General features: G+C 49.2%; 1 protein-coding gene across 1 annotated transcript in view; it reads right to left on the bottom strand.

Annotated features, from left to right (window-relative positions):
• The window catches only part of AXIN1 (axin 1), a 71,492-nt gene that overhangs the window by 5,933 nt on the left and 39,890 nt on the right, over positions 1 to 25,669 (bottom strand). The window contains exons 3-7 of the mRNA XM_009578555.1: positions 18,762 to 18,858; positions 10,464 to 10,601; positions 4,516 to 5,069; positions 1,869 to 2,045; positions 415 to 660 (exon numbers count right to left, since the gene is read on the bottom strand). Coding sequence (XP_009576850.1) covers positions 415 to 660; positions 1,869 to 2,045; positions 4,516 to 5,069; positions 10,464 to 10,601; positions 18,762 to 18,858 — 1,212 coding nt within the window. The remainder of the gene's footprint in view (positions 1 to 414; positions 661 to 1,868; positions 2,046 to 4,515; positions 5,070 to 10,463; positions 10,602 to 18,761; positions 18,859 to 25,669) is intronic.

Here is a 25,669-nt window from a genome sequence, read left to right as displayed (position 1 = left end):
TGCTGAATTCTGCTCCTGCACCAACCTTTGAAATCATCGTGCGAGTGTGAACGAGCGGAGAGTCAGCGCGTACCGGGGGAGAGAGCTCTCCCATACCACACCCCTTCTAGACACGTTCCCCCTGCCCAGCTCCTCCTCAAGCTCTGAGCAGCCCCTTCCCCACCCTTCCAGGAGCATTTCCAGCCTCTCCATCCACAAACCACAAGCCCAATCTCTCAAGGTGGGTTTTGGCATTTGCAGCACCACGTCAGAGGGACGGGGGCAGATTTCTCTGACCTCTCTGCACGTACCTCCCCCCAGTTGGTGCTGGGAGCTGGAGACCAGACCAGAGGGCAGTGGCATCTCCCTCAGCTGCCCACCTTCAAAGCAGTCCCTCCCTTCCCTCCCACGCACAACCAGACCCTATGGCCATACCTTTGTTTAAGGGGGAGTTTTCCAGCCCTTTTTTCCTCCTCCTCCAACCTCCTGCGAGCTTCTTCCAGCTGGGTGAGAGGGTTGGGGGCTGGATTGGGCGGCATGGTAGGATCTTGGATGAAGGGGTGAGAAGGCTGGACAACGTTCCGGAGCTGGGCACTGACCCATGGATGCACTGCAACAGGTCGCTCAATGGAGAGGGGTCGGACCATATCATGGGACAGCTGCTTCTTAGCACCTGAAGAGCTACACACAAACACAAAGGTTTTACATGGACCGCCGAGCCGCTTTGCACAGGCACAGAGTCACTCTTAGATGGACCTACTGCTTCTGCAGCTGGACACGGGCACCACTGGGAAGCTCCTTACAGCATGGCTTCCAAGGAAGAGGGGAGCACCGTCCACCTCTAGAGAAGATTTCAGGACAGCAAGTCCTGAGACACCAGGGTGAGCAACCCAACCCTGACACAAAGCCCACAGATCTGTTTAAGGGCTCTCATCAAGTCCACAACACATAAAAATAAAACCAGCAAAAGGCAGCTCCACCATTTGTGACATTCCCCCAGAAGATGCCCTCCCATGTGCTGCCGACGTTCCCAGGCTGGGAGCCTCTCCATGAGCCACTGGTCGGCATCTCCAGGGAAGGGGATGTTGCAGGGATGTGCTCGTCCTTCCCCAGCTCCAGCGGCAGAACCTGCTGCCTGACTTCACGGTGGCCTGGCACTGCCCATGGCTCTGGCACTCGGTCCCAGCTGCCTGCAGCGCAACCCATCCTGGCCTCTGCCATGAAGCAAGAGAAGAAACCACCAGCAGTTTCACCACTCAGCCACCAGCGCAGCTGCATCAGCGGGGACAAGACCCCAGATTCCTCTCGTCGACACCCGGCAAGCGCTGTTTTTTGCCAGACTGACCAGACTGCGATTAAGGATCGGTGCCTGCAGGAGATCTGCTTGACTCCAGAGAGATTCCGGAGACAGTCACGTCCTTGGCTCCACTCTAGGCAGGCGAGGCCATCCCAGAGGATGCTCCTAGCAAGCCGAAACGCTGGGCAACCTTGAGCCGTGCTAAACTGCTTACTCAGGACCAACGGCTCCAGTGCAGCAGGTCCTATGTTTCTATCAGCACCTTGCAGAAGTACCAGGCATTTACATACAGCAAATGCTTAAAGGAAAAATACTGCCTCCTGTGTGCCGCATTATCCACCTCGGAACCAGAGCGGCAATTAGTGAGATTCTCCTGGGGCTGCAACCTCCCCCCCATAGCCACAAGTCATCCTTCAGAAAAAACAGCCCTTACAGCCCCTGAGCAATCCTCAGTCTCCAAAAGGTCTGAACCCTTGTGCCTGGTGGATTCTTGTCTTCCCAAGGTCTCCAGGAACAAGGCAGACTGCTGGACAGCCTTGTGCAGGGGATGCAATACAACAGCGTGAAGACCCTTCGCTCTGCCAGCCCTTACCCATGGTTTGTTTTCTTATGCCTGCTGATCTCCTTCTCTCCTTCTATGATCCACTGAAGGATCTTCTGGTTTCTTTCCATGTCTTCAGGAGATCCTGGCATCTCATAGTTGGCACCATCACTTTTCCCTGAATCGGTCTTCTTAACATTTCTTTTTGAGAGCAGACTTGCCTTCCCACTGCAAGAACAAAGCTTGAGACATTAGCGCTTTGCCTAAGCCAAACCACCGCAGACCGCGGCAGAGGATGGACATGTCTATCTCCAGACATATTCAGCCCTGCCGGGGTCTGGTGCTGCCTGCAGTGCAGACGTGGCCCTGGCTGCCTTCCACAGCCCCCTTGGCTCTACCATAGCTCAACGGTTAGACTTGATGATCTAACAGTTGGACTTGATGATCTTAAAGGTCTTTTCCAACCTGAACGATTCTATGAGTCAAACCAACTGTGCCGCAGTTGAGGCTAAGAGCAAGACTGGCTAGACCTAGGCACAGCAGGCTTCTCCGTCCAGCCACCTGTGGGGCAAGAGAGCTTTTCCTCTGGCAACGTGGCAAGAAGATCTCCTGCCACAAGAAGGTTTGTGTTAAACCCCCAGCTCTTTGCTCAGAGCAGGAGGTTCCTCCTGGTGCTGCAATCCGTCGGCTGCCTCTCCACGCCAGACCAGTGCTTGAAACCTGAGCCCTTCCCATCACCCCCAGGTTCACTGATACCCCAAACCGCTGACTTGCCATGCCCAGCGTTCGCTTCTCACCCCGATTTGAACTGAGGCTTCACATCATGGTGGAAGATCACATCCTAGCGGGATGGGCTGCCTTCCGCGGGCTCTCGTGCACTGGGAAGCCCAGCCACCTCAAACACCGTAGCCAGAGGGACGCCAGGCAGTAGCTGACACTCTGGCTATGCTTATGGCTGCAGCAAAGGCTCCTACAGAAACCCCACCACTCCTTGCCCACATGCATGCCCACGAGCCCAGCCGGGCAGCCCCACGTTCACGAGGCCACGCAGAATTCACCCGTGCTGGCCCGTCATTGCACAGCCTGTAATTTCATGGGACCCCTACCGTCCTAATCACCCACCTGATTTACTCCATAGAACCTCCCTACTTCTGCTTCTGCGTGCTCACAACACACGTAGGAAAAATAACCTTAACACCACAGGGGAGTAACAGGCCCTCAGCCAGCCTTGCTGATTTTTTGGGGAAAAAACCTGGAGAGGGGTTGCTGAAGATCTACAAAGGCAGGGCAAACTGACAACTTCTCTGCTTCTCCCCACACAAGGACTAGTGGGTATCAAATGAAAATCTCCAGCAGCAGGTTCAGTGCAAACAAAAAAAAAAAGCCTTTTTCTGGAGGTTGTAATCAACCCGCAGACACAGCCGCGGGGGGCTGGGGGGACAGCAGCCCAGCTGGGTGCAACAAGGAGCCAGACAAGCCACTGCAAGAGACTGCTGGCTGCCAGACAAGACTGTTTAGATGCAAACTCTTGTCTTGTGAAGCTCCTAACCCAGGGACTGTCAGGAACTGGGAGTTTGTGCCAGAGGAAGGACAGCTCTGAATGTACCCTCTTATAATCCCCTTAAATATATGCTGTAGTCGGTGCTAGAAAGAAGTCCTGTGTCTAGATGGGGCTTTGGGTTGACACACCATGGCCATGCTCATGCTCTGTTGAAGCAACAACCCTTTCCCCATAGAAACAGGGCAGATTTAAGTGCTCTCCCTGGAGAGCAGTTTGTTTTGGCTGCCTCTGCGCTCTGCCTGCCTCCTGCCACCCCGGAAAGCTGGTCCTGCCCGCTGCAGACCCACCCACCTTCACTAAATATCCCACCCCTGGTACGCTGCAAAGCAACACCCCAAACCCACAGCCTTGGGGAGCCAGCCGCACTCAGGGCGAGCACAGCTCTCTCCTGCCGCTGCTCCGTCACCATCCCTGGGCAGCCCTGAGCTCTGCTCTCACCTTTGCAGTCATCCAGTAACAGGACTAGCAAAACCCGCCGCAGTGGAGAAGGAGCTTCGCTCTTCTCTCCTCAGCACGGAGGGGATGGAGGAATTCAAACGGCCAAGGGAAGATGGACAAAAGCCCGTAAAGCAGCAAAATGGCTTTTCTGGGCAAAGGGTCCCCGACCCCGGAGAATGTCCGCTTGGGACAGGATGCCACGGCAGCACCGCAGCGTCCATCGCTTTGTTAGGAAGAAAAAGGAGCCCTTCTGGTGAATGGGTTCGGCCTTGCGATAAGGAGGGCTTGTTTGTCCTCTCATAAAGACCTTAGGAGACCAATTTCTGTTACCCAGACCCCAAGACACAGCCCTATACTTAGCAACTCCTGATGCATGTAGAAGTAGACCAGCACCTCAATTTCTAAGCACCTCCACTGCTTTAAGGAGCAGAAAACCTGCTTTATAACCAAGGCCATTAAAAATCCTGGTTAGAGGTATCTTTCAGCACCAGATCACAGAGATGAAAAGGGTTATTGGGGGCAAAGCCATTTCTGAAGGGGAAGAGCAGTGGGAGGCCCTCAAACCATGTCCCAGCATAGGCTTTCACGAGAAAATGTGGTTCAGCCACTGTTTCACTGACACACTACAGCCCGTTTATGAAAGAGCTTCCTAGAGAAGCCACAGCTCTGGGACTCCCGTTGGGTGTTGCCTTGACTCACCTGTAGCCTAAAGAGTCCATGGGGACAGGGGCCATGCCCAAGTTTTCAGTGTAGTTTCGTGACTTTGTTGCATAGTTATGTGAATCTACATTCCAAGCAAAGCTGTTCTGCACTCGCTGCGTGGCCTCGGCCTCGATCTGCTCTTTTGGTTTCATCACACTGTGGTGATGGATGTGGTGGTAGACGTGTTTATGGTGGTATAAGTTAGCTGCATCCAGTTTCATTCCTGATTTTGTTGCGTGCTTGCCATGCCCTGGAGGAATTGTTCCTAGTGTCCCTGACAGCTTTCCTAAGTGGCCGCTTTCTGGGGACCGTGGCTTAGGAGAGTGGCGGCCGGGTCCTGGAGACTGGCAGCCTGGTGTTTTCATCACACGCTGTACGTGTTCATCGAGGATGCTTTCTGGGTTTTCTTCATGGGCATCTCTCATCTGCATCCCAGCGCAGCCCATCTCAGAATAACGAGGAGCAAAGTGATGAAAGGCTTGGGCGGAAGGCATCTTGTGGCTAATGACCGAGGGACCAGAAGAGATATCTGCATCCTCACCTTCTTCTTCCTGCAAGAAAACACAAGGACAATCAGAGAATGACAGGAGAGTGGTGAAGGGGGTCCCTAGCCCCACCTCCCACCTGCAGCAAGACTGCTGCCAACCCTTGGATCAGGCCTGGCTTAGTCCAGCCAGGTCTTGAAAACCTTCAAGACGGAGATCCACCACCCCTCCGGAGACCTGTCCCAGACTGCCCTCCTGCAGAAAATTTCCTCATGCTTAACCCTGTGCAGTCTTGCTGCCACTGAGCAGAGCTGCTCAGGTCTCCGTACCTGCTTTTTGAGCCACCATCAGCAAGGGTCTCCACGCATTACCCAAAGAGACCGAGGCAACCTCTGACAGGCAGCCCGCACGTCACAAGGTTTACAGATGCAGCTTTCTGACAAGCGTAACAACTCCATCAGATATATGAGTGGGCAGAACCTTACTAAAAAGCTCCTTAAGTCCCTTGAAGATGGTTCTGCAACAACCAGCAGTGGAAACAAAACTTACCGCTCCGTACCTGCAACTTCCTACGAGCCTTCCGTAAGGCACTGCTTCAAAGCCCATCAGATAAAGCCCAAAGTTACAGGATAAGCAGCAAAACAGTTCCCGAGTCAGGCGAGACCAGGGGGGTTTCTCACCCGAATGACTATTTCACAAGGCAAAGCCAACAGCGGGCTTGTAGCAGGAGGGAGCAACTGAAGGTCGACAGCAGCATGAATGGTTTTGAAAATCAAACATTGATTTCTCCTGGGTATGCTAAGGCTGGAGTGAAACACTTCATGCAGATAAAGAAAGAAGTTGGAACTAACTGCTTGTTCTTGTAGTTCACAACGGTCTAGGACACGCTGTTAGCGACACTTAAGTCCTTGCCAGGAAGAATAAAACTCCTCCATGCTGACAGCCACAGTTTTGATGCTGACAAACTACTTTACGCTCCAACATAAACTCAGATATTTATGAAGTTTCTTTATTGGAAGTTAAGATTCCTATTTTTTTTAATTACATAAGCAGGATTCCAGCAAGTCCTTTAATCCCGCTCTCTTTTCCTCCTTTGGCACAGTAAAGAAATCAGTTGCAGCACAGGGTATCTCTGCCCCAGATAAATACATCTGCTAGAAAACACTGGCTCCCATCAGCTTTGACTGTCAGACGTCATCATCCATCACTTGCTAACCAGCTTCAAAGTTTCAGCTGCCAACCACACAGCAAGAAAGCAAATAACAGACTTCCTCCCAGTGTCACACCTGGGGGTTCAAACCTAAAGCAGGGACAACGCCAGGCTTTGAAAGTGCCACAGGCGTGGGCGCTGCAAGCCTGGGGGTGTGACACGCTGCCCACGTCTGGAGGGGACACACCACTTTCTAACAAATCGCTTTGAAGAACTTTAGAGGCACCTTTCATCTACAGCCACAACGCTGCACCCTGCCAACCGCCATCCCTGGGCACCTAGCTCAGGGACAAGAGAAGATGAAGCTTGTGCTGACTAAACCCCTACCACTGGGGTAAGCATTTATTAGCAGTTTATGATAACCCAATGACCACACGCTCAGCACTTGGGAGGCTTTTAGGGCTGGTACGTACTTTCTGGAAAACTCTTAGGTTTGTAAACCAACTAATGTGCAGGGCAAGATCTGACCCTGGCACAGATCCCTGAGGAATGACAGCGTGTCCCTTCTGCTCAGAGCGCAGAGCTCTGGCAGTGCTGTCACACCGGAGCAGGATGGCACGAGAGTGACAACCCGGGGTGGTCCAGCCAAATGGGTGCCTGGGATTTGGGAAATCCTCTGGCTGCCTAGAACTCCATTTTGCAGATAACTGGGACCTGGTACTTTGCTTTGCTCCAAGACTGAGATCAGGGTGAGCTAAGGGAAGGAGAGGGATGCATTGGTGCGCTCTGTTTGCCTTGGCTCAGCTCATCTGTGTCACTGAGCAGGAGATCTGGACCCCAGGCAGGTTCTCAGGTGGGAGCAAGTGCTGCTGGGGTTGGTGGTGTGCAGGCAAGCCCTGGGACAGCTGGCTTCCCACCCCCTGGGACTGGTCTCAGCCTCGCATCAGGTAGGAAAGCCCCAACAGTGAGAAAACGGCAGCTAACGAAGGAATTGGGGTGCCTATCCCAAGCTGTCCTCTCTCCTTGAGCAGAGCAAAGGTTCGAGTCAAGGCTGCAGATACCAACTCGGCTGAATCTTTTCACCGTGCTCAGTCTGCAGTGAAAAAACCGACATGTGGCATGAGGTCGGGGCAGTCCAAACCGGGACTGTAACGCAGGACTTTGGATACGGCAGAGTCAAGCCTTGGCTCAGCCGCATGCACTGGTGCATTGCAAGGTGCTCCTCGCCCGAGTTACCCGATCGCAGTCTATGCCTGGCAATGCAGCGGCAGCCTTCCCTCCCACCCAAACCTGCCCGCACCCAGCTTGCACAAGCCTGCTGCCTAACCTCCATCCCTCTGCCCACCGAGCACCCTCTCCCTGCCGCAGCTGGCAGAGGCAGAAGAAAGGGAAGACAAGACAACGACATGACCAAGGAGGCACAGGCAAGAGGCAATAACTGCAGCGTTTTACACTAAAGAAACCCGTGGGTCTGGGGAGCAGCCTCCTCCATGGGCTCAGCTTTCCTGGACGCAGGGGCGGCGTGGGCTCCGGAGCCGCGTTTCAGCATCTCGCTGCGGTGAGCTCGGCAAAGCTTGGCAGCGTGCGCAGCCTCTAGCTGGGCGGGGAAGCCCCGGGTGCCATAACCACTAGATGGTGCTTTGTTGACATAATATTGTCAGAAACCTCTTCCATCAGCTCCTAAAGGCAGCGGCAGTTAGAGAGATGCAGGCTTCAACTTTGCCGACTGTCTGCTGAGCTATTTTTACTCTCCAGCAAGGCTGGGGGTGCCCTTCCCTTCGAATTAGGAGGCTGAGATCTGCACTGATGAGCTACGGGCAAGCGATACCTTGGGGCAAACCTCCTCTTCTGCTTTCTCCCAGTCCCACCTATCAGGCTGCTGCTGGTCGGTAGGGCAAAATAGCTCACCTAACCACGAGTGCGTTTTCCATCATCATGCAAATGATTTCCCTCTCTAGTTAGGCAATGTTTTATATTCAAATAGCGAGAATCTCAGCAGTGGCTTTGCTTCTCCTGGCTTATTTTCAATTCTCTCAGTTCAGACAAAGACAGTGTGATCTGTATGATACGATACCGATCTGTACAATACGATACTGCAGATTCCATGCACGGACATGAGGCTGAACTGGCTCAAAAAGTAATAAGGGAATGCACATATCCTCTAATCCTCTCCCGCATTGCTCAGAATAATTAATGAATTCAGAGTTTGGTTTTTTGAAAAACAGAAATCTTACAGTCTTTTCAGTAAAAGGCGTTTAAAGGTTTTAAATCAGATGCCTCTTCTCGAAGTTACTGCATGATGTGGCTTTGAAAGGGAACCTGCAGGCAGCTCAGTATGGGGGAGAAAAATTCTTTTTTCCTAGCTTTTACAAAATATTTCCAGCTTCTCTGCTAAGCTGATAACTGCCTAGTGTGACTAACGCTCGTGGTTTTCTCTGTGCTGCTGTTCAGTGAGCCATGCAGACCTGGTAAGAGGTTACCCTGTAGTCCTGGTGTTCCGGTTACAGAAAAAAGCCTGTGATCTATCAGGATTCAAGCTCTCCTCTTGCTGATACCAGCAGCTCCTGCACCTTAAGTGCTGACCTAAAAAAGCTACAATTGCTTACTCTGAGTTTTTCCTGAATGGCTAATGCCAGATGCCAGCCAGTCAATGAAATACATTCTGGAGACAGCAAAGAGGTTTAATATATAGCATTAGTGGGAGTCCTGGGCTTAAAAATAGATTAAGTCACACAAAAATGTGTTTAAACAGACTTAAATTTATTCTCTGGCACATAGGTATTTGCTGATTTTATGGTATTGCTACTGGCAGCTTCTTCAAGGAGACAGAGGGCTGGGATAATGTAGTCTGGTACACGTGGGGGCTGCAACGGAGCCACAGGAGGAGGAGGAGGAAGAGTGCTCTAGGGCTGCGTAAGCAGAAAATGCTGCCAGTTACATTGGCTTTGTCTAGAAAGCAATAGGCACCAGACAGGAAAATAGAACAATTCCAGAAGAACAGGAATCTAAAACCAAAATAGCACCTTGCTGGCCTTTTCTGGCTGGATGCTGGATGCAGAGGTGCAGGGAGTTTGCTGGACAATGCTTGGAGCTGGAGGGAACCTTACAGATCCTTCTGCCTTCCTCACTTCTCTGCATTTGAAATGCAGATGTGATTTAAAAGCGAATACTACAACCTACAGCTCTTTTCGGTTTAAAGAGCTACTAGATGAACATTTAAAAATACTCTAATGGGGCTGAAGCTCAGCTTCTCTGAAAGCACAGAGCTAGCCAGGACAGACACCAACACCCCTGCTTTAAGGGAGAGCTGCGGGTTACTAAGCACAGAGCCTTCGCCTCAGGGCCACGGCAGCTATTAACTGCAGAGACCCACAATTTCTTCACACAGGGCTGCAGTTATACTGACATTGGTGATGTTCAGTAACACTGTGGTGTCCTCTGAAAACTCTCCCGTATCCCCAGCGCAAGATGTACAGGTACCCATGAGATGCAGTATCTCAGAAGAAAAGATATGGTGTGAATACTGCTGAACGGGGTGTCTTGCATAGGTAATACTAGATGACCAATACCTCATTCTCTCCCTTTTGGAGCTTGTTGTGGAGCTAAAGGCCTTGCACACTTCCCTTGGTTCACCTACCAAGTCCTCGAGCTCCGAAAGGCCCCAGCGGTAGCAGGGCTCACAGCACGCAGTGCCATGGGCTGGGCTTCCCCAGCCAGCCAGGTGGAGTCAGTGAGTTTCTCTGCCCAGGAGAGGGTTTTTGCATGCTACACCTGATCAGTTCCAAATTTTCTAGGGATGTGCTAGGCACTGATGGGCAGAACCCTTTTGGTTGTGGTAGGAATGGCCTGATAGCAGACACAAACACCTCCAAGCATAACATCACCTGCCATCTGGTTACCATTTGTGGGGGAAACAGGGATCACACAAAACCCCACAGGGGAAGGTGAATCCCTGTAACGCACGGAAGGGATTGCTCGCAAAGTCAGGAGAGCGAGGGTGCCAAAGAAGATGATGGAGAGCACCCACAGCCCCTAACTGGTGGCAGAAGCAGGCACTGCTGTGCCGTTGCTGGTACCTTACAGCAGGGAGGGAGTGCTGGAGCTCACAGAGCCCTGCATGGATGGGGGAACAGCACCGTGGAAGCTCCTGGGGCAACGGAGCCCGGGAGCCCCCGTCCAAGTGATGACCATGGCTGTTGGAGTAGGGAAGTGGTCACCCCAGTTGCTTCCACAGCAGCTGGAAGCTCTCTGTGGTGTACAGGATGCAGACAGACTCCCAGGCTGGTAGAGGAGGCAAGGAGGTTACTCACCGCTCGAACGCGTTTAAGGCGCTCCTCTAATTTCTCCTCTGCTTCACGTTCCTTTTGTACTTCCTCCAAACGATTGATCAGTTCTGCAGCAAACTTCTCTGGTTCAACGTGGATATCCTTTGGCATTCGGTATGTACGCTGGAGGTAAAACACACCAGGGGTTAGCAAAAGATGCATAAAAAAATCACATGTTCGTTTTGGAGGCTTTGATAACTGGAAATGCCAGTCGTTCTGGTGGGGAGTTGAGGGAGGACAGGCTGGCAGACACAGAAGTGCAGCGTAGGACCGGGGGGCTGGAAGCTGAGCCACCACCACGAGCTCCCTGGCTGGCACCAGCTCCGCACACCACCCCACATAAGGGAAGGGTTTTCTGAAGCCACAATTCAACAAGTTCTTTCGGCACCAAACTCCACTTTGGGATGAACGTGCTTGTTTTTCTCCCAATGTACACACAGTCAACAGGAATATCCTGGTCTCAAAGGGTGGGAAAAGGACGTACAGACAAACCTCTCAAAAATCACACTTACACTACTAAGTGATGTTTTCACTTTGATAGAAAGGAGGACTCTTACACACACTTATTCAGCTTACCCCAGGTGGATCAGCATATGCCAGTCAATCTCTGCAAATCTAGCCCATAGCCACAGAAAGGAATGGAAATCTCGTCACCTCCAAGACATCTTACATCCCTCCACCTTCTGCTACGACCCAGCCCAGCCACAAAAGGCCACGATTCCCACAAAGCATCCTCTCTTAGCAGAGGATCCTGCAGGATTGCATCTCGGCTCTTCAGAGCTGTGCAACAATCCCCTGCTTGCTTTATCAATACAGCAACCTTACAAGTGCAGAGATACCATTTTTCTGCTTGCTCTGGGTGAACAAATGAATATTTATGGAAGTTCGAGAGCATTCTCGGTTCCTTATGCTGAGTTACTTTGTCCCTAAATTCCTGAGCCCTGGAATAAGAAGTTTGTGTAGTGAAGTATGAAGCGATCAGCCGCTCTATTTTTCCCCTCATTTTTATCCCTTCTGCATTATTTGTTAAAATAGTAGAAAAAATAAAATGACACAGCAGAGATAAAAATTTAATTTGGAGGAAAAATATATGGAAAATTCAACAGTATAAAAACCTACATTCAAATATTTCAATACCAACATGAGAGAAATATACACTCTATAGAACCACAGATAAAATTAAATGTGAAGACATGAGATAATTCATAGCAAAAGAATAAATGCAGCACCAGCAGCAGATATCGAGCTTGAAATCTTTAGAGGATGAGAGACCACCCGAATTTATCCCAGACCAGCCAAATGATCAATGTGGAAGACTAAAAAAATGCTTTGCCTCAAAACCTGACAAAAGTATGCAAATTATATTGGTTTTTCTCTCTCTGCCAGCTGCCGAGTGGAAGGCAGAGGAAGAAAAAATAGAGGCAGTAAGTATCCTACTGATGGCACCGAGAAGCTGAAGACATCTTTTATGACACCCAAGTTGGGTTGCAGAGGTCTCAGTGAAAGCACCGCTTGTTTTGTTTGCCAACAGCAAGACCCAGCCAACCCTGCCAGCAAATCTCAATTCCAGCGCTCACTGCTGTCGCCTTCTCTTCCACGCTGGATAGTGCTGGGCTGCAGCGTCCCTGGGGATGTCTGCGGACACAGAATCATAGAATGGTTTGGGTTGGAAGAGACCTTTAAAGGTCATCTAGTCCAACCCCCCTGCCACAGGCAGGGGCATCTTCAGCTAGATAAGGTTGCTCAGAGCCCCATCCAACCTGACCTTGAGTGTTTCCAGGGATGGGGCCTCGACCACCTCTCTGGGCAACCCGTGCCAGTGTTTCACCACCCTCATTGTAAAAAATTTCTTCCTTATATCTAGTCTAAATCTACCCTCTTCTAGTTTAAAACCGATGCGGCTTTGCAGGCAAAAGGACTGCCTGCTCTAGCACTCGCTTTCGTGACAAGCAGAGGGACCGACAGCTCCACCTGAAGCTGTCCCAGGCAGGACTGACCCATCCGAGCTGGGAACAGCCCCAACCAACCATCCCCTTCAGCCAGGGATGCAGCCACTGGAGAGGAAATAACCTGTGAGAGCTACCAGGTGGCTCCCACCCTGGGATGACAAATTCTTTGCTGCCACCAGGACCTCCAGCCCTGCAAATCAACGGCCTGTTGAAGAAACACTGCAGAAAAAGATTTTCATCAACAAAAATGACATTTAGTCTTGAAATATTAGCAAAAGGGCCAAAGCGGCATGCTTCATCCCAGTGCCTGGACCTTGTCCAGAAATGGGCCCCAGACGTGCTCCATCATGGGGGAAGACGTGGCAGAGCTGGTCGCTGCTCTGTTACTCCCTGGGGAGGTTCTAGGATCCAAGTGATGTTTCCCCATTCCCCCCAGCGTAGCCCAGGGAGCACCTTCTGGCTAGGGGAGTCTGCTTTCATCAGAAACCTCGAACCCTTGACCACCACCATCCATCTCATGAGGCAGCACCAGCAAATCCCGAAGAGGGAAATTTCTCTCTTGCCTGACAAGTCGCAACCCGTCGGGTGATGTGTTCACTCCCTCCTGCCACCTCAGACATGCCAACTCTCCCTGCGGTTGTTTATACGACGGCAGCACCAAGCCCTGCTCCGTTAGAAACTTAATGAGCCTAATGAGAGGCAGCTCAGTGCTCAGCAGTTACAGTCTTGGGTCTCCCTGTTGCAGCTACTGCAGCGGCTTCCATAGAAAAGCAGAACCGGGAAAGAATTTCCCTTTATTTTCAGAGCCTTTGATGCGATGCAGCATCCCAAACCGAAGTCCCTCCCGAGCCCCCAGCAGCAGCGGGTCCAAAGGTTGACGTCTGCTAACCTGCGTGTTCGAGTCCTGTTACAATAAGGTGGTTCCCTCCAGGCCCAGCAATGCGTAAGGACCACAGCTCTATCTCTAACGAGGATGTGAAGACATTCAGGGTCACTGCTGTATCCAGGGAACTCGAGGTAAGATGATTTTTGTCTTTTACAACTAATACTGCAGCATGTTTATCCACAGTCTCGCAAAGTCTAGAGGTGACTGAAGCTCAGCTACAGAAATGAAAATAGCTGAACCCAAGAATCTTTAGGATGAACTCGTTCTCCTCCCTCTTTGATAAACTGCTACATCTGCAAAACCCACTGTGCCCCACCCTTGGGGCTTTCCACCCAGCACAATAGCATGCAGAGGTCCTCAGCACCTGTTGGAGGGTGCAAGATGCAGCCCCCTCTGTGAAGCCATCTCTGCAAGGGTCTCCCTGACCATCCAAGTTCAATGTGACTGAAATAAACCTCACTTCACCCCAGAAACCGGTTGCACGCGCCCTACGTTGTCCTGGTGGGTACCTGTAATGGTGACTCACAGAAAGCTGGCAAGCAGGATGATGCTCTGAACATCGCCATGGGTCTGACTTCATTCCTAGCTCAAAGGATGAGCTACAGAGACCTCCCCAAAACTCACAGTATTGCAGATTAATGAATGCGAATTCCCTGTGCTGAAACAATACAGGTAACTGCTGAGGGCTTCTTCTATCTCCCCGGACAGCAAACATGGACTGCATTGACCTGGTTCCAAAGGCTTAAGACAACAATGTGTTCGAAACTTTTATCAAATGACGGGCCTGACTTCGGAAGGGAGATGTGCTCCATCAAAAACCAGCCAGGCTGAGCCTGTGCCCGGAGGAGGATCCTTCAGGGCTTCAGGATTTTGAACCTGCCCCCAGCTGCCTGTGGGCACACAGAGCCCTGCCAAGGGCATCGTAAATAAGATGTGTATTGTTCTGAAATCAGAAGGGCTCCGAATGCTTTTGTTCCAAGTAAAGGGTGCAGCACTCTCCGAGAGCTGGCTGGTTTTGAAGGATCCAGCTCTCCAACCCAGACCAGAATGAGACCTCTGGCCATTCTGGGTCAACAATTCAGAAAGGAAGCGCTTCATTTTGAAGAATTGTTTTATCTACAGCTGTTTTATCTAATGGTTTATTTAATTATCTATCTACTTTTATTTAATGCCACTAGTTCAGACAGGTCTGTCCAGAACCAAACCATGCTGAGTTGGGGAGGTTGCAGAGAACAATGGGTGGGAGGCTGAATGCCAGATGGATTGGCAAGAAAGAAATTGCTTGAACTGGTCTGGATGGAGCAATCTTTCCTCATGTCAGCTCTGAGGAAGGATTTCTTGGGTACCTATCACCAGAACACTGTCCTCTGTCCTTGACATGCGAAGTGTCCGAAGCTCTGGTACCTTTAGGAAGAAGCAGCCTGCTAAGAACATGTGAGATACACAAGCTCTCCAGTAGTTCCATTTAGCACCTGCTATCACATTTTCTCCTTCTTTCCTCGGAGCTGATGGAGCAGGAGTTGCATGGATTTTGCTCCATGAGGGAGATGCAAGTCTTGAGTTTTGATGGATTTCACCTTCCCCGAGAAACTGAGGTTTGAGGATCAAGTTGCACATCAGAATACACTGGTATCCTAAATGTGCGGTTTTACTGTGATCTATACATGAAAAGGCTGAAAGGGAATAATCTCTGCAGATTGCGGGTTCCTCTTGGGAAGAATAAACCTCCATTGCTCGGAGATGAAACAGTAAGTTTTCCAATGTTACCATTGGGTAGAAGACTCTAACCAGCCCCAGGGATCCACGGGTCAGGCTGAACCATTTCTCACAGATCCGACTGGGCCAAAGAATTCTCTGTTCGTAAATCTCCCTCTTCTACAGGAGGTTTGATGCCTCCATGATGCTTGAGTGGCCGACGTTAGATCAAAAGTCAGTCTTGGAGGTGAAATGAAGATGGCAGGCTAGAGAACCCAAGAGAAAAGAACTTCCGAACGTCCATGTTTCCCAGATTAATAATGCATTCCACTGTGACATATATTTTTAAAGGATAAATGGTGTTTCCATACCAGAAACAGTTGTGGCAGAGCTCATGGATAGCTGCATTTCAGCATCCACTCTAGCAGCGTCCAGGGATCAGCAAGGAGTCCCACTGCTGCAAGGTGTTTGAGGAAAAAGGCATAAAATGGCTGATGGGAATTCTGCGCAGGTTGCCGACTCGCAGGAGCAGAAAGCTCATTTAGCTGTAGTTATCCAGGCAGCACGGGACCAGGGCTTCACTTTTACAGCATTGCAGAGTGGTCACTCAAAATCTTCTGTTCTGCTCAAGAACACTATGGAAGCCACCTCTGCAGAGAGGACATCCTTCTGGGAAAGTTCAGCAATCAGCCTGACCCACCCTGCTGCTGCTTCTACTTTTTTAATTCTCACATGGGAATAGTGTAAAGAGCTGCAGCTTCCTTGATTGTGGGGCAGGACAGGAGAGCTCCCACCCGACGATCAAGCTGCAGCAAGAACATCACAAAATGGCACCTTTATGCAGTTAAACAAAGGGATCCCAAGTCTTAATGCTTGAGGTTGGACTTTTCTGAATTTTTTGGGAAAAAGGAGCATCTCCCATGCTCTCCTGGGAACGGATTAATGCCAGAGCTGGGGTAAACACAGTGCAATAGCACAGGTACGGCCCTGCATTCTCTGGGCTTTCACCCTTCCTTTGGGAACCGGCTTGCTCTTTCCTTCCTTGGTGCTCCAAGACTCTGCTCAAATCCAAGAGAGAGAGATGGAAAATCACACGAGAAGCAACACTCACCTGCCGTGTAACGGATTCCTGCGAGAGGCACAAAACGAAGGTCTCGTTGCTTGCTAGAGACCTTCACCCATTGCATTCCTGGGCAGAGCATCATTTCACAAAACACAACTTCTCCAAACTTATTGAGCATTGGTGAGTTTGTAAGTGTGGAATACGCAGAACACAGCCCTTCACGCACCAAGATCTCCTGCTGCATAGCCAGTACACGCCTTCGTTATTTGGAGGCAGCACGGCTGTTGAAACTAGCGGGCAGTCTCCTATGAACATATAATCACTACAGTTTATAGCTTCTGGACCTAACTAAAAGTGCTGCTATTAAAAGCAACGTAAGTTCTTTCAGAATTTTGTGTAATAGCCCCATAACTCATTTGTAAGGGAATGGTAAAGTCTCCAAAGGACATCTGAAATGACTTTTCGGAAGTAGGAGGTTCTCTACTATCACTAGGAAAACATGCCATGCATTCTGCAAGCGCTATCAGCATGGGCTCTGGCTACATGGTTAGATATGAGTCCATAAAGACCTTCACTCAAAGGTTGCAATTTAGTCATTGCTACACGTTTAAAAGCATGCTAACCACCAGTCCGGGTGGCTGATGGAGACTGCTTTAGCTACGGGCTGTGAGATACCCTAACCACTGGCCTTGGAAAGCAACACTTGAAGAAACATTTGCATGGCTCCTTGCTAATTGGGGAAGTTCAATTCAATAAGCGTGCAGTTAGAGGTGATTTTAAAAGACTAACTTTATAACATTTCACACTGGTGTTGTCAAAACATATTGTCTAATTACCTTCTCCTTTCTTGGCTGATTGATAAGCGAGGGCAGAGCAGTGCCTCTCTGAAGTCAATGCCAATTCTGTGTCAGTAATTGGCTGGCAGGAGGTGCCAGAGTGTCTGAACTAAACTTTTATTCCCTGGAGAAAGTCGAGAACTAACTCAACTTCTCAGTCCTCTGCTCCCATATAAATATGCGTCAAGATGCCTTTTTCCCTGGGACTTAAAATTACAGTGCAGAATCTAATGGGAACAGTGGATGTTTCACAGAAAAATCCTTGTGAAGCGTCTGTGTGTAGTTTAGGAAGAATATGTAATTCTAAAAGACTGTGTAGATAAGTAGGAGAATATAAAAATTTATAAGCAGCAGGTGGCCAATTTAAATCTTGTTTTTCCCCCCTTTTTTCAACTGGTTTCCAAAAAGGTCGATAAAATTTAATGCTAAGTAAAACTAATTAGCCTGCAAGGAACTGCTGCTGGAATGACACTTATTCAGTTCAACAAAAGAAATGTTTGGCAGATGGAAGTTCGTTAAAGCAGAGCTCACTATACATATTTAATGCTCCATACTCTGAGTTTATAACCTGCAGTTCATCGAGGCATTGCCAGTGCACACGATCAACAGAAAGCCACTATTATTTTTATCCAAAAGGTAAAGTCACTGACAAGCTTTGAAGTCGGAGAATATTCACTCGGTAGTTCCCACTGTTGGAGAACAGCAACAACAACAACAACAAAAAATAAAAGGCCAAGCTTTCAAACTTCAACTCTAACAAAGCCATGCTTACAGTAAAAACGGCATCAAGTGAAATAAAAAGGCACCCAGCCAGCCTTTTCAACAGCGACCACACTGTGAAAGCAACTGTGTGAAAAGAGAGGTGACTGAGCAAGGATGGCTAGTGAGCGTCCGCAGCCAGGGCTTTTATTGTCAACCCAGTGATCAAAGCACAGGAGACCCTCTTAAATCTAAGGAAAATAATCTAATTTAAAAGGCAAAACAAAGAGTGGTGGTTTTAGTGTTTTTTTTCTTTTTTTTTTTTTTTTTAAATCAGATTAAAACAAGGGTGTATTTCTGCTGGTATTGTGCTGCTTTGAGCAGGCAGGATGAGAACAGCTGCGACAAGTTTGAAGGCACTTCTGGAAAAAGCAGATGGATTTGATTTGTGCTGGAGTCCAGCTGTCCAAAGGGGAAAGAAGCACCTTTATTCCCTGCTAGATATTAAATGTCACCTGTAACTTCTCACAGAAAGAAAATAATAATAAGCAGAGCTGCAGATGGTGCTGCAGAGCCCTGGCAGGTATGTTCATCTTCCAAAGCCGTTTGCTTACCTGGAGCAACCGGGGAGACAGTATCAGACAAATGAAATACTTACGCCTGCACCTTCTTTGCTCTACTGCCTCGTACCCCCAGGCGGGCTTTGCCGAGTCCTTGAGAACAGGTTACAGCTCCCTTTGGCTGCCCAGTGCAGAAATACCGCTCGGGACAGTTGCATTTCTCCCCAGCTGACCTTGGCTGAGAGCTACATCAGCCTCCATGTCCAACGGCCTCCTACACCTTCTACAGCTCACCCGAGGGCACATAACCTGCTTGCAGGTAGATGCCAGCCAGCACTTCCATTCTCAGCCGGGAGAAACAACCAGCTACTGACCGAACAGTTAAGAAAAATTATGTGTTTTGGGCAGCCGTGAATGAGGATTTCGGCAGAAGGCTACCAAGCCCTTTCTTAACATGGTGTACTTCCATCTTAAAACATCCCCAAATGAATACAGCGCTAAGGGGGGTTAAACTCAAGCAAGCAGAGCAACTGTACGCTAGAGATCTCACATATTTTGCATATTTACCTCTGGGGAAGGAGATAGTGCTACTTACAGGAATGTGAGGTAGTGGCACACGTCCATTTGCTTTGGCACTTTCTTGCATCTCTCTGCGATGCTGCTTTCGGAGTCTGTACGGTGGGATCCCATCTCTGCCGGAATAAAATAACAACATGCCCTGCTTTAGTGCCTTTCTCTGATACATTATGTTCATTTAAGCCTCGCCGCCGCAGAGTGGCAGGTAGGAAACCCCTTTACGTTTGAGAAAGGCTTTGCGTGCCCAGGGTGAGCGCAGCAGAGCAAGAGGAATCGGTGCAGGGAACGATGCTCGCCCAGGTACCCGCACCAGGAACGCCCTGGCACTGGGTGCCGGGGGGACTTACACGGCATCCGCTGGGAGAAGCAAGGCAGGGCTCCTGCGACCGCTGCCCTAGGCAGAGGGCAGGGAGAAGGACTTGGACCGCATCCTGGTACCTTTTATAGTTGGTTGCGTTCTATAAAAGAGCCTGTAATGTACACAGTAAACCACAGGGCAGGCTAGGAGGGGGAGGAGGAGGAGTGGGAGCTCAGTGAGCATCTACACCAAGGGGAACTCGGTCAGGGAACAAGGTATGTATTTTTAAGAGAGCATGACAACTTCTCAAATGGCTTATCAAAGCGAAGGGGTAGGCTCCGCTGCTCTTAAGACGATCCCTAGCTCAGTCTGAAATTACGGTCCTGATACTGAAGTTACTGTGCGGAAGAACCTAGCCCTCGCCCCAGAGGAGGCCGGACAACGTTAGGAAGGGATGCCATGGGCAGCAGCACCCATGAACCAGCTCTGCTCGGGTTTGTGCCCTTGCTGAAGGAGCTGGTGACAGAGGTCTCTGCAGAGGAAGGAGACAGTGGTGGCAACGATCCTTGGTCCTGACAGATCAGGAGCCAGGTCCGTGGCTCTGCTGTGATCTGGGGGACGGTGCAGACCTGCTCTGCCAAGCCACACACAGCCCTTCTGCAAAGATGGGGGCCTGGGTGCACATGGGTCCCCGTGATGGGGGCTTAGGGGGGTCAGAGCCACCAGGATTTGCTAAGTACCCCCAATGGCAAAGCACCACCGGCTGAGTATGACTTCAGGAGAAGAAAGGAAACGCATTTTTGTTCTCACCGTTGCGACCACCCTGCTTACACTCAGGGACGAGGCGAATGCGAGTGAAGTGGAGCCCAGTTACGAGATAAGGCGTGGGCCCATCTCCTGGTGACACCGGGTTATTTTGAGAAAAATCAACGAATGCAAAACCAAATGCCAGCCTGGAGCTTGGCAATTTGGAACTTCCCTTTTTTAATTTACACATTTCCCTGATCCAATAAAAGTAACTGCTTGGAAAGGCCATGCAATGCCACAGGAACGGGTGGAAATGAATGGAGGGATTTGGTTTGTCCGAAGTACCAAATAACTTCCACGCACACATGCTGTCTCCTTCCAACCCCGCACCACTCCGAGCAGTGCAAACGAGCCAGTCCCAACGCATCTCACAACGACAAGATGTTTGCACAAGCCAAATGTACCTAGCACCTACCCCCCTCCTCAATTGCAAGCACAGCTGCTTCTCGAGAACATAAACCAAACAGTTTAACCAGCAGATTTTTAAAGTCGAGATGCCATTTGGCAAGGGAAACAATTTACCGCGGTGTTTTGCCTGCAAACCTCCCGAGTTACAAGCACCAGCCTGTGCAAGGATGGTCACCATCAGCTCTCTTTCCCATTTCCACCGTGGCTGCTGCCTCGCTGGCTCCCTGGAAATGTGGGTGCAGGCAGAATCGCCACCAAATTACATCAGAAGAATGCAATTTTATGCAGTAACCCAGGCATTCAAAATTAAACACCATTAAAATAAAATAAAACCCGTGATTAATGACAAGTGCTTTTTAGTAGGAAGACAAATGAGAGAACAGAAAATTAGCCAGGCTAATTACAGCTCTGGCTAGTGGCTGCAGGTAATGCGGGAGGAGGAAGAGCGCGTCTGGGAGCATCACCTCCGCTGCGCCCGGCAGTGACACGTTAGGGGAGCAGAGCAATTTCCCCAAGCGTTGCTACACCGACAGGCGATTACGATAGCCATCATTAGGCAGGTTCATTTTCTTTAATGACGAACCTCCATTTGAAAAATAACTTAAGAGTCACAACGGTTAAAGAGTTTCATCGCATCAGGATGTGGCTTTTTCCAGTCTGGATGGCAGCAAAACAACGGGCAATTTTTACAGGGAAAAAAAAATAATAATCTCGGGGATTATTTTAGCCATCGCTGGTCGGCATCAATAGACAACATTTCAGCTTAACTGCCGCACAAAACCCGGGTGCCAGAACACAACTCGCACGCTAAAGCCGCATGGCCATTCGCGGGAAAAGCGGCATTATATTAGAAGGTGCAATTTTTCTTTCTTTCTCCTTTTTTTTTTTTTTTTTTTAATTCTCCCCAGCAGCAGTCCCAGCGGAAAGAGCGACTTTTGTTCCCAGCACAGTAGCGAAAGGCTGATAATGGCCTCTAATCTATCCGGCTTCAAACACATGTTCAGCCCCGCTGTGCTGCCTTTGATGTCATTTTAACTAGATTCCCCAATGCCACCTCTGAACTTGGAACATTCCTTCGTTCAATGTACTGTGCCAACTCAACCAGAGGAAGCAAATTCAAAGATAAGCACTTTAATTTTATCCCAACAAAACCTTATTCAATAGATGGGGGGAAAGCAAGGAAAACCAATACCGTACTTTTGTTTTCCTTTTGTCAGGTAGCTTGCTTTGAGATATTTTCAATAGATAGAGAAATAATATATATTAAAAAAAAAAAATCTGAACTTTTTTAGAGCACATCTACTTTTAAAATAAAACTTTCCTAAACTGTTTTTCGTTGTTTCATCGTGTGATTTTCTCTAGCACCAGAAAGCTCTGCGCTGAAATGCAACGGGGAGAGCAAGAGTATTTCTATCATTTATTTAATGATAATGCAACTGGTTTGCTACTGGGGAAACGCGGGGGCTTCCTCTCCTCTCCAAACCGACCTGCAAGAGCCTCTGGTGAGCAGGGAGGTTTTGCTGTGGCTCTGCGGTTGGACTCTCCTAACAAGGGCTGTCTTTGCTCCTCCGCAGACAGCCTCCAAACCCAACCAGTAAGCCTAACAAGTTGAAAATCATCATTGAGGATCTTTTAAATTAAAAAGCTGTTAAACCTGTTTAAATATAGCAGACTCAAGGTCATTCTGGATCACTGGCTGTAGGAAAGACAGGAAACAAATCCACAGCGAAGCTGATATTTTCTACCAATTACTCTTATCAAAGCACCACTGTCACCGAGAGACCTTTCTCACATAAAGAAGCACGATGGGAAAATCGCCAGGCATTTTGGCCAAAGGCTAGTCATCCGAGGAATAATATTTAATCTGCAAGGTTTTTTGAAGGAGTAACCACTGTCCTAAACCCCTCTGCTCCGGGGAATGGCCATCCTGACTCTGGGGCAGGTTCGACTGGAATTGGGGAAGAACGAGCATCCCTCCGGCCAAGCCCACCAGCACCGGCACCAAGGGCTTCCCAAGCGCCTGGGGGGAAGGCAAAGCTCGTCTCCCAGCCAAGATAAGCCAGGACACACGATAAGACCCAGAGGAAGGAGTATTGTTGTTTAGTTGGACCACAGCACCGGGCTAAAGAGAAGGCATTACCTCTTGTTTACCCATTGTAAGCTCTTGCAGAAATAAAGGGAAGAAAGAGATGGACCTAAGGCATTTCTGCGTCTGAATTGGAACATCACATGGTGATTTAATGTGTTTCAGCTTCTGCCTGTTGCCTTCCTACCTAGATTTGCCTTAATTTCCCTTGTGCGTCCCTGTTTTGACAACCCCCCCACCCAGAGGCTGTCTCCTCTGCTGGGGGAAGGCGCTATCCGTATGCGGGTGTTATCCGAGACAGCCAGAGCCGCAAATGCCGCCACAAGCCTGGGGCAGGCTCCGAGCAGCTCGGGTGGGAGGCAGAGCCCCAAAGCCCCGACCCACCACCGAACACCAGCGGTGAGCGACTCAGCCCCACCTGCGGCCACGGCACGCTTGCTGGGCTAGCGCTTGCCGGAGCTTTTCACCGTGTCCTCTCCAGACCTTGCCTCCGCATAAACCAGCTAAAACAACACAGCTGCTGTGCCGATTATAAAAACAGGTTTCAGCAGAGAGGAACGGAGCTGTTTTGCCTACAAGGGCAGAGGAATTCGTATGACACAGGAAGACTGAAAAATAATCAGCAGAGTGCAGGCATTTAAGAGCAATGTTTTTTAAGCCACTCAAAAAGCAAACTCCTTGAACAACAGGGACTGATAACATATTCGTTATATAAATTCAACCCATTACAATAATATTTACCAGTGCTTGGAAAGACATCCTGTTGAAAGTTTGTCTTTTAGGCAAGTGTGCTCCTAGCTGGTACCACAGAAATGACTTTTAAAAACACGTAGGTGAGCTGGGCACTCCCGAAAATCTTGTGCCTGCCTCCCTTCGCCCCAGCTCAGGAGGCCAGACGGCCAGCGCATCGCCCGGGTCTTTGCTAGTGGCATTGTAAAGCTGGGCTGTGCATGCAGCCACATCCAAACCCCGCTTCGCCATGATCAATACAATATCAAAGCTTGGACAGGAGCTGGTGACAACCGCAATACACCAGAGTACAAGCAATGGCTCAGTGTGTCTGCCTTCTCCACCGACTTGAGTTGGCCAACACTGGAAGAGCACGCCTTGCATCAAGCCATGCTCTCTGTGGGCTCCCATGTTCTCCTGGTTTAGTATTAGCACTCCTCAATTAGCTGACATTTGCATCCTGATTGTCCGGACACATTCCCCTCTGCAGGAGGGTCACGGGAAGTTTCCGCCTTGGGATCACACCTGGTTCATGTGCTGCCTTGGAGCAGAAGCTAGATTTCTTCATTATTGAGCTTGACTGCTGTATGCAAACAGCACACATAGGGAAGAACCTCGCTCATCAGCAAACGAGGCTTTTATTGCCATTTTCCTCAGAGGAGGCCTAAATTCAAAGCACCGAGACATGCAAGTCTTGTCAAGCAGCAGGAGTCCCTTCTTTAACTTGCGTCTGGTTGTTCTTCATTTTTGCTGCCTTAAGCAATTCTGCAAAAATTCCTTTGAAACTCAGGAGGCAGATAGGTTCAAGCAATACCATGCGAAAACCGAACAAAACCTGGTACTGGAGTTTTAAAGGATGTAATGAAGAGCAAGTGTTGAAAACAGATAGAGTCTTTGTAAGCCAAAGGTTAAGGCTCTATGTCCAGAATCCCAATTTGGGGATCAATCTGCACACATTCAGTTTGAGATGCACAGAAAGATCACAGGTTTACCCTTATGATTTTTGAGACCTACTTAAAACGAACCACTGAGATGGGGTTAGTTATTAGCAGAAGGCAACACACTTAGCAGTGATAATTAAACTAGAAGCAGCCAATGCATAGAAGAAATAAAATGCCTAAAGGAAAAAGGAGCAAAGAATAAAGAACGCATAGGATGGTCAAACAGAAATTATTCTGCCTGTGAAAGAAATAAATTATGGCTACTGAAATAAAAATTAGGAGAGTGAAGAACTCTGGCATAAATGATCACAACTTACCGCAGGTATAACCATCAGTGCAGCCCCATGAGCCTGCTGGACCAGTGGAAAAGGAAGTGCTAAAAGCTAATTAATTTTGAAGAGTTCTTACATCTGTCTCTCCTGATAACAAGAAGTTACATGACCCCTGCTAGCTTCAGAGTACTCCTCCATATAAATTGATGAATATGAAGAATCGCAGAAGGATGTGGCAAAGCAGCTGGATTTGTATCAAACTGAGCCTTTAATTAGTGGTCCTCTACAGCTTTTTGTCCCAGGGGCACCCTCCGCCTCCCGTGCCCCTTCGGCCAAGGTCTGCCTCTTCCATTTTGCAACATGACATGGACAAGGTGTGAGGAGCTGGTGCCAGTGAGCAGAGCGGACTCAATAACTGCTCCTAAATGGCTCCAAGCCTCCGCAGAGCCAGAGACAAGCACGCTACCGGCTCGCATAGAGCCGCCACAGCAGATACAGAAGCCCCCTTACCATGTCGCATGTTCACCAGCTCACCGTGTCAGCTGAGGGCAGGTGGGGAACTCCTGCAGCACCTGTTAACAACATCCGCCACACAGGCCTGAAAGTTTCTCCAACAAGGTCTGACAGCTCCTGACGTTCACGCTGACACTAAACGAGCACCTTGGAGGACTTTGTGTTTACAGCACTGCCGTTAATAAAACCCTTTCCTAATTCTATAAACCTGTCATCTTTCACTTAAAGAATCAAAGGATTTCTGCTCTACAGAAAGACATTGCATTTGCACTACTAAAAAACAGACCAAACATTGAATATTTTTGCCCAAGTCCTTTTTTTTATCACAGAAATGCAGTCACAACAAAATCTCGTAACCCCTTTTTTCTCCCTTTGCAGACCTTCTTTAAGGAAGGTATCTCGTGGGTGAGAAACAGGGCGCTGTCATGAACGCAGGAACTAGAAAAAAGCAAAGAAGATTTGGCGGGGCTTATTGGTACAAGTTGTGTTCAAGTGCAGTGGTCACCAGACATAACTAGAACTGGTCAGTCACCAATCCTACTGAAGAGCAATCGCAGACTGAGCACAGACTGGCAGCAAAAAACCTCCAGAGGAGAAGTACCCAGGTAAGTAGAAAGCTCTAGCTGACATTCAGAAGATACTACATCTCAAATCACTTACTACAAAGCCATCCAACATTTCCAATATTTCTTGCACCTGGCAAGAAACATTGCAGGAACTCTAACTGAGCATCGTTTATTTTAGTTCACTCAAACCATTTGATGTTGCAAATATTCCCAAGACCAGCAAAGCTGAGTAGCCTGCACAGCGACAAAACAATCCCGCTTGAAAAGAAAGCGAGAATGATCGTGACCTTGGTCTAGTCAGATACTA

This window comes from Fulmarus glacialis, unplaced genomic scaffold (assembly GCF_000690835.1).
Source record: "Fulmarus glacialis isolate BGI_N327 unplaced genomic scaffold, ASM69083v1 scaffold42575, whole genome shotgun sequence".
In the NCBI taxonomy this organism is placed as follows: Eukaryota; Metazoa; Chordata; class Aves; order Procellariiformes; family Procellariidae; genus Fulmarus; species Fulmarus glacialis.
This window is presented reverse-complemented; position numbering and strand designations above follow the sequence as displayed.